Below are 8,920 nucleotides of genomic sequence, written 5' to 3'. Positions count from 1 at the left end.
AAAAAGTTGAAAAGATATTTTTCATTCATTAGGGAGCTTTGGAAGATTGTCAAGTAAAAGAAATACAATTGCCGAAAGGTAAGCGTTTCCTTATTTCTAGTCGCCATTTTGAAAAATCACTCGCAATGTAAAGCCCTAGTATACTTCAAACTCTTTATATCTTCAAATATTTATTTGAGTTTTCCTTGTTTCATAGAGGAAAACTGTTTTTGTTTTATGTTTTGCAGAACATGATTGAGTTTTGCAAAAAGAAAAAATACAATAACATCAATGTTTGGTTTCAGTCAGGAAGCCGATATTTTCAGACAGCCTGATCTGGTAGCAACAAACATGTAAAACCAACGATAACGATGATGATAGTGACAGTATGGAGAGATGTGTGCCAATCAGGAGACTTTGTTAGTTTAGTCACATCTAAAACATGTTAGCATGTAAAACAGACATGATGATGATAATGATGATTAAACAAAAAAGAAAACAAGTAAATGAGAGGTACCAACTTTGGCAAGGAATTTTGCCAACATGAAGTGGGGTGGGGGGGAGTGGGTATAAGTCAACGACTCACCTTCAGAAGAGGCATTTGCGGCTTAATAACCAGATCGAGCCTGCGATCAGGTCCGTAAACTTTATTCACTTTCTCTTCTTTCGTACTGTTGAGCCTTGGACCCTGCACTTCCAAACGCTGTTTGCCTCGAACATGTATCGAGCTGACGTAGCTGGGACGTGTCGAGGCAGCAGGGGGTGTTGTCCCTACTGCCGTAGTTGTTGTTGTTGTCACAGGGGTCCCTGTTAGGTTGCCATCTGTGCCAATGATAGTGGCATTCGTGTTACTGCCGAGTGCTTGAAGAGAACTCGTACCAAGATTATAAGCAATACCGAGTATACGCAAATCTCCAGTTTGTTGAGGGGTCAAGGATAACTCAACCTTTGAGGACAAAGAGAAAAAAAAATTGCACGCATGACATTTTTTTTTTATAAAGGAAAACAAATCATACTCAAATTTAATTTTAATCAATCTATTATAAGCAGGTATTATAAACCCGCCTAGTTTAGACCACAAAAAAATAAGGCGGACCCGAACAAGCTTTTGCCCCTGCCGTAAAATTAATTCTTTTTTCTCATTTTTTAATTTTTTCTGCGGATTATCGTCGATAACATTAATAGCAAAAAAGATTTAAAATTTTATTTAATGACTTAACATGGGAGGGATCACTTTTAAATTATAACGTTCTATTAAATTGATACCCCACTTTTCAGTCAATCAACAAAACTCTCCTTATTAAGCTATTTTTGTGGTATAAAAGAAAAATTTAATATCTCCCGCATTAAAAGTCATTAAATAAGCTTCAAAATAACTTTGATATTAGGAAAAAAATTGAAGTCTTATCGATTATAATAATTTTACAGCAGGAGGAAAGCTTGTTCAGGTCTGCCAGAAGTGAAATGTAGATTATCATTTTTTTTTTTTTAGGGGAGCGGGTGTGAGGTCATATGCAATGTAATAGAATTTAAAAAAAAAAAAAAATCATTTTACGTAAAAACATAATTACGTACTTATGTGTCATGTTGAAATTAGTAAAAAAAAGACGAAAAATGACAAAATAGATATATTTGAACAATTTTACAAAAAAAGAAAAAAAAAAAAGGCTATTAACAGTCCACCATTTTCTATTTTAAAATATTTTATAACTATTCTGTACTTTAACCTAACAATTTAATCCCAAATTCTTAAGATCTTCCATTGGTTAACCAGCGCACTTTCACCATCAACTTGTCAACTATCCTAAACAACACCTTTGTTTTCAATATTATCAAATACAATAAAACTCTATAATTTGATAAATTTTAATTTACTACGCAATCATTTTTTTAAAAATAATTTTTACAAATTTCAACATGTCATGCAAGTACATAATTTAAAAAAAAAAAATCTAAAATGCATTTATTTGAAATGCACCTTTTTTTTTTCTCTTTTGTAACATTAATAATTTTGATGCTTGTTCAGAATCCCCACCCCTTGTGAATAAACAAAAATAAATTTAAAAAAATGTACATACCTATGATGGAAAAAACTGAAATTCATCAAGTAATTTTATTTTTATAAAGAAAATCATTTTTAAGTGAATTTTGAGTTTTTCCAATCACAGTATGGGGGACTATTAGATTAAAGACTCTTTGGTTTGGTTGTTTAGTTTTACGGCATATCAACCCTTTTCGGGTTATTTAATGCCGAATCTATTAATCTTGGAAACAGATTTTATGCTTAAAATTCTTTATATCTTCAAATATTTATCCATTGTGTTTGGTTTGGTTTTACAGCATATCAACCCTTTCAGGTTATTCAATGCTGAATCCAGTTATTTTGGAAATAGTATTCACGTTGCATCCAGTTATTTTGTAGACGTTTTTTATTCTTCGACTTCTTTATATCTTCAATTGCTAGTTTGTAGTGTTTGGTTTCGTTGTTTTATAGTGAATTTTATTGTTTTTATTCCCTGATTTGCAGAACATGAATGAGTTTTGCAATAGGAGAGGGGAAAAGGGTTACAATATCAATGTTTGGTACATTTTAAGTTAGGAAACCAGTCAGGAAGTGGAGGAAATCGTAAAAGAAAGGTGTAATGGGAAGAAGGAGAAAGGGGGGGGGGAAGTGGGTTGTTTTTGTTTTTTGCAGAACATGTTTTTGCAAAAGGAAGTAAAAAAACAAAAAGCCAAAAAACAAAAAGGTGCATTTCATCTCAGGCTGGTTGGTTGGTTGTTTTTGTTTTACGGCATATCAACCCTTTTCGGGTCATGTAATGCCGAATCCAAAGATTTTGAAGAAACATTTTTTTTAATCGAATATATTTGTTGTTTTAACGTCGGTTTCTATTTAACCCATAGTTGGGACCCTAACAGGTACTACCACTCAGGGTCAGAGTGGACCTGGGAGCAATGGTAATTAAAGGGTGGCTCCATACTCCCCAAAGCCCACAAGCTGGGGCCTCACCACTGGACATAGTTTAAGGTCATATCCAGGACCCCCATTGAGGGACTTTTACCCTCTGCAGGGGGGCAGTCAGCGTATTCTAATGCCCCACCGACAGGGCCATTCATCTCAGGCAGCCAATATCTTCAGACAGCCTGATCTGGTAGCAACAGGTCTTTTTTATTTGACCTTGTTTAAGAGGAAGAGGATAGTGATTGGTGCACCAGTCTAGATGTGGAAACAATACACACGAGCGAGTGATGGCTTTGCAGAGATACTGGCAGGTGTCAGATTTTTAGATTTAGTCTTGGCAGTATCTTTATATTTATTCCACCTCACGTTACCTGTGAATGTTAGGTCAAGGAGTTTGAGAGTCAGACTCTCAGGTAGTCATGGTAATCAGTGGTTTCAAAGGTTTCTTTTCATTTTTCAAGGAAAGGAGCTTTGTTTTAGTAGCATTAAATGTAACTATGGTTGCATTCCACATAAATTGGATCAGTGGTTTCAAAGGTTTCTTTTCATTTTTCAAGGAAAGGAGCTTTGTTTTAGTAGCATTAAATGTAACTATGGTTGCATTCCACATAAATTGGATCAGTGGTTTCAAAGGTTTCTTTTCATTTTTCAAAGAAAGGAGCTTTGTTTTAGTAGCATTAAATGTAACTATGGTTGCATTCCACATAAATTGGATCAGTGGTTTCAAAGGTTTCTTTTCATTTTTCAAGGAAAGGAGCTTTGTTTTAGTAGCATTAAATGTAACTATGGTTGCATTCCACATAAATTGGATCAGTGGTTTCAAAGGTTTCTTTTCATTTTTCAAGGAAAGGAGCTTTGTTTTAGTAGCATTAAATGTAACTATGGTTGCATTCCACATAAATTGGATCAGTGGTTTCAAAGGTTTCTTTTCATTTTTCAAGGAAAGGAGCTTTGTTTTAGTAGCATTAAATGTAACTATGGTTGCATTCCACATAAATTGGATCAGTGGTTTCAAAGGTTTCTTTTCATTTTTCAAGGAAAGGAGCTTTGTTTTAGTAGCATTAAATGTAACTATGGTTGCATTCCACATAAATTGGATCAGTGGTTTCAAAGGTTTCTTTTCATTTTTCAAGGAAAGGAGCTTTGTTTTAGTAGCATTAAATGTAACTATGGTTGCATTCCACATAAATTGGATCAGTGGTTTCAAAGGTTTCTTTTCATTTTTCAAGGAAAGGAGCTTTGTTTTAGTAGCATTAAATGTAACTATGGTTGCATTCCACATAAATTGGATCAGTGGTTTCAAAGGTTTCTTTTCATTTTTCAAGGAAAGGAGCTTTGTTTTAGTAGCATTAAATGTAACTATGGTTGCATTCCACATAAATTGGATCAGTGGTTTCAAAGGTTTCTTTTCATTTTTCAAAGAAAGGAGCTTTATTTCAGTAGCATTAAATGTAACTATGGTTGCATTCCACATAAATTGGATCAGTGGTGTCAAAGGTTTCTTTTCATTTTTCAAGGAAAGGAGCTTTGTTTTAGTAGCATTAAATGTAACTATGGTTGCATTCCACATAAATTGGATCAGTGGTTTCAAAGGTTTCTTTTCATTTTTCAAGGAAAGGAGCTTTGTTTTAGTAGCATTAAATGTAACTATGGTTGCATTCCACATAAATTGGATCAGTGGTTTCAAAGGTTTCTTTTCATTTTTCAAAGAAAGGAGCTTTGTTTTAGTAGCATTAAATGTAACTATGGTTGCATTCCACATAAATTGGATCAGTGGTTTCAAAGGTTTCTTTTCATTTTTCAAGGAAAGGTGCTTTGTTTTAGTAGCATTAAATGTAACTATGGTTGCATTCCACATAAATTGGATCAGTGGTTTCAAAGGTTTCTTTTCATTTTTCAAGGAAAGGAGCTTTGTTTTAGTAGCATTAAATGTAACTATGGTTGCATTCCACATAAATTGGATCAGTGGTTTCAAAGGTTTCTTTTCATTTTTCAAGGAAAGGAGCTTGGTTTTAGTAGCATTAAATGTAACTATGGTTGCATTCCACATAAATTGGATCAGTGGTTTCAAAGGTTTCTTTTCATTTTTCAAAGAAAGGAGCTTTGTTTTAGTAGCATTAAATGTAACTATGGTTGCATTCCACATAAATTGGATCAGTGGTTTCAAAGGTTTCTTTTCATTTTTCAAGGAAAGGAGCTTTGTTTTAGTAGCATTAAATGTAACTATGGTTGTATTCCACATAAATTGGATCAGTGGTTTCAAAGGTTTCTTTTCATTTTTCAAAGAAAGGAGCTTTATTTCAGTAGCATTAAATGTAACTATGGTTGCATTCCACAACAAACTGGATCAGTGGTTTGAAAGGTTTATTTTAAAGGAAAGGAGCTTTGACTTAGTAGCATTAAATGTAACTATGGTTGCATTCCACAACAAACTGGATCAGTGGTTTGAAAGGTTTATTTTAAAGGAAAGGAGCTTTGACTTAGTAGCATTAAATGTAACTATGGTTGCATTCCACGACAAATTAGATCAGTGGTTTGAAAGGTTTCTTTTATTTTAAAGGAAATGGGCTTCGTTTTAGTAGCATTAAATATAACTATGGTTGCATTCCACTACAAATTGGATCAGTGGTTTGAAAGGTTTCTTTTACTTTTTGAAGGAAAGGAGCTTTGACTTAGTAGCATTAAATGTAAGCCATTGCCTTGGATGTATGCATGTCTGTTTTGTCACAAAGTGGAGATTAGAGTGTGATCCATCTTTGACACAATTGCATCAGTTTAAAATTTCCATAACATGAATAGCATGTGACTGTATCCAATAAAACCCACCAACATAAACTCTCGCATCTCATTGAGAGTAATGTGAAGATACAGCGGCCTAGAAAGAAAATGGCCGCTTGACGACTTCCTTTTCTTATACAGTTCATGCCATATCTGTTAGATAGCTACTTAAACGGTTGACGAAATAAAATGGATGTCTTCCATCTTGACATTCAACTCACACCAGCAAATCTACCATGGAGTGAAAAATTAAAGAAAGAAAAAGCAAAACTCTTTATACTTACGGGCACTTCTGCATTTCCTGTTAAATTAACTTCTTCTAAAACTTGTGTGTGAATAATTTCATCAGCCAGTTTGTTCTACAATAGAAGAAATAATTGATAACAGTTCACTTGAAGTGTTGTGTGATTCCAACTTTTTTTTTTTTTTTTTACTTCGTTCACAATAGAAATAATCGCTAATAGCGGGACCTGTAATATATATGTAATTCATGGCAAGTGCTCGTCAAAAAAAAAAAAGAAAAAAAAAAGGATATTGAACTTCAAATCAAAAGTGTATGCTAAATCCTGTAATGGAAGTTCTTGGTATTCGGCAGGTAAAAAGATCCAACGCGTATTGTAATAAATCCAAGGGAGCTAGTAACAATCCAATATATACATATTTTCACAGAGCTTCCATTTCGATTTGATGTTCAATATCATTTTTTTACTGCATCAATATCCAGGTTCCCTTATTCAATGTAGCTAAAATGATTTAAAAACTTTAAAAACATTTAATTTTCTATGTTTATTACCTTTAGCAAATTAGGTGCAAACCGTTTATAATATTTTTCCTCCGAGATGTATAAACATCGAAAACTCATGGGTTAAGGAAATATATTTTACTATACTGTATTCTTTGTCTTGCATACAATACAATTTCTATATTTGAAATTTAGCCTTTTCAAATCACAAATTTTAAATTCCTAAATTATGATATATATATATATCATACATATATCATATATATATCATACATATATCATATATATATCATACATATATATATATCATATATATATCATACATATATATATATCATATATATATCATACATATATCATATATATATATCATACATATATATATATATATATCATACATATATATATATATATCATACATATATATATATATATCATACATAGGGTGAAACAATAAAATTGTCACCCTAGAAAAGACGACATGATTTCATTTCCGTTTAATGAAAATCAGTTTTCTTTTTTGGTTGCAGACCATCTACTAGTTGGCCAATTGTGTTCAAATCCTAAAAAGGATAGGAGCCTTCTCTCATGTCTGAAAATGACAATGTTCAACGAGAGAGATCGGAGATGCGCCGCTGTACAACTCATGCTCTCTACCAATCCAAGCACCCTCAAAATGCATCACTAGATTGCCATGAATAACAGGGACGTGCCCACGGTGATGAAAACAAAGTTTCCGGCCACAGTTATGGTCTTTAATGTGGTTTCAAGTGAGGGCCACATCATGCCATCTCACATCTTTGAAGTCAGCTTTTAAGTCAACACCAAAGTGTGCCTGAATGTGCTGAATAGTGCGGTGATCCCTTGGTGCAATCAGGTGGCCGCTGGCAGACCTTGGGTGTGGCAGCAGGACTCTGCCGGCCCACAAGTCCAAAGAGATCCAGGCTTGGCTTCAGAAAGAACGCTACAACTTTGTACCTTTTTTTCACTAGATCCCCACTTCCTCCTCCGACCTGAATCCACTGGACCACTTTGTTTGGCCATACGTCACGAACATCACCAACATGACCTCCCACAACACCAAAACTAGCCTGATTGCCGAGTATCTGCCAAACTTCAACACTTGTAGAAAAGGCATGCTTCCAGTTCCAGAACTCTGAGGCTGAAGGTGGCTACATTGAATGGATATCAGCTCTACTACATAATCACGTTACCTGAATTGATTTTTTTCAATAAAAGTTTTAAAAGAAAGCAGTAGTATTGTTTTTTTTTTAGGGTGACACTTTTATCGTTCCACGCTATATAAACTAAGTATATTAATTTCTTACCTTTACAGTAACAACTTCATTACTAATAAGTGGTGACCGTTCCTTACTGTTGGCTCCATGTGGTAGGAATGTCCATAACAACGCCACATCGGTCAAGACCAATGTTATCTTTAATGGATTGACAAGATGAACTTCTACACTCACTTTTTCTGCAAAGAATATTTTTTTGTGACAAATAATGAATCGCAAAAGCAATTGAAAATATATTTTTGAAAATAATTTTAAAAAACTGAAAATAAACATGAAAGCTTTATTTAAAAAAAAAAAATCTTTCAAAAATATTTTTTCACATAATTTCTTAAATTATTTTTTACAATAATTTTTCATTATACAATTCCACATGTTTTTCAAAATTATATTATATATATATATATATATATATATATATATATATATATATATAATGTAAAGATGAATGTCTGTGTGTGTGTAAAATTATTTTATATATATAAAATTATTTTATATATATATATATATATATATATATATATATATCTCCATAATATGTGTGTGTCTGGTCATGAATAGACTCCTATATGGTTGAGTATATTAAAAAAACTGATTATATATAATGATAGAAGATATATCGAGACACAGGAATGGGTATGTTTGATCTGGGAGAACAGTGGTTCATAAAAATTGTGGGGTCTGTGTTCGCGCTTGGTCCACAAAGTATGGAAATAAAAAATTAAAAAAATAAAATGTTTACAAGTGTTTTTGATACAGATGTACATAAGAATACTTTGATAAGTATGTTTTAACTTAAATAGGGATGGTATAATAAAATTATGGGGTCTGCGTTCGCGCCTGGCCTCCATAGAATGGATATAGGCACAAACTTTAATAAAGACTTTTCATATCTATCTGTGTAAGTATACTTTGATAATTATGTTTCAGTTTGAAGAAATATGGTATAATAAAATTATTGGGTGTTTGTTCGTGCCTGACCTCCATAGAATGGAAATATGTCATAAAGATTAACAGGGTTTTTTAATATAGATCCACAGAATATTGTGATAAGTGTTTCATTGTGAACAGGTATGGTATAATAAATTATGGGGTTTATCTATTTTATTTTTACTTTCATCATATTTTGCTTTAGTTTAGATACCACCAAAGGAACCCAAATTT

The 8,920-nt window shown here is 32.9% G+C and overlaps 1 protein-coding gene across 3 annotated transcripts in view; it reads right to left on the bottom strand.

Moving 5' to 3' along the window:
• Positions 1-534: 534 nt before the first annotated feature.
• LOC145268701 (trafficking protein particle complex subunit 8-like) overlaps positions 535-8,920 on the bottom strand; it is a 194,679-nt gene continuing 186,293 nt past the window's right edge. For 2 of the 3 annotated variants that reach the window (XM_080124237.1, XM_080124236.1), the window contains exons 16-18: positions 7,790-7,938; positions 6,004-6,078; positions 535-925 (exon numbers count right to left, since the gene is read on the bottom strand). In XM_080124237.1, the coding sequence (XP_079980363.1) occupies positions 554-925; positions 6,004-6,078; positions 7,790-7,938 (596 nt within the window). In that variant the 3' untranslated portion in view covers positions 535-553. The remainder of the gene's footprint in view (positions 926-6,003; positions 6,079-7,789; positions 7,939-8,920) is intronic. The other variant, XM_080124238.1, reaches the window with a different exon arrangement.

The sequence above is a fragment of the Euprymna scolopes genome, chromosome 44, assembly GCF_053919585.1.
Source record: "Euprymna scolopes isolate OS-2025 chromosome 44, ASM5391958v1, whole genome shotgun sequence".
NCBI lineage: Eukaryota > Metazoa > Mollusca > Cephalopoda > Sepiida > Sepiolidae > Euprymna > Euprymna scolopes.
This window is presented reverse-complemented; position numbering and strand designations above follow the sequence as displayed.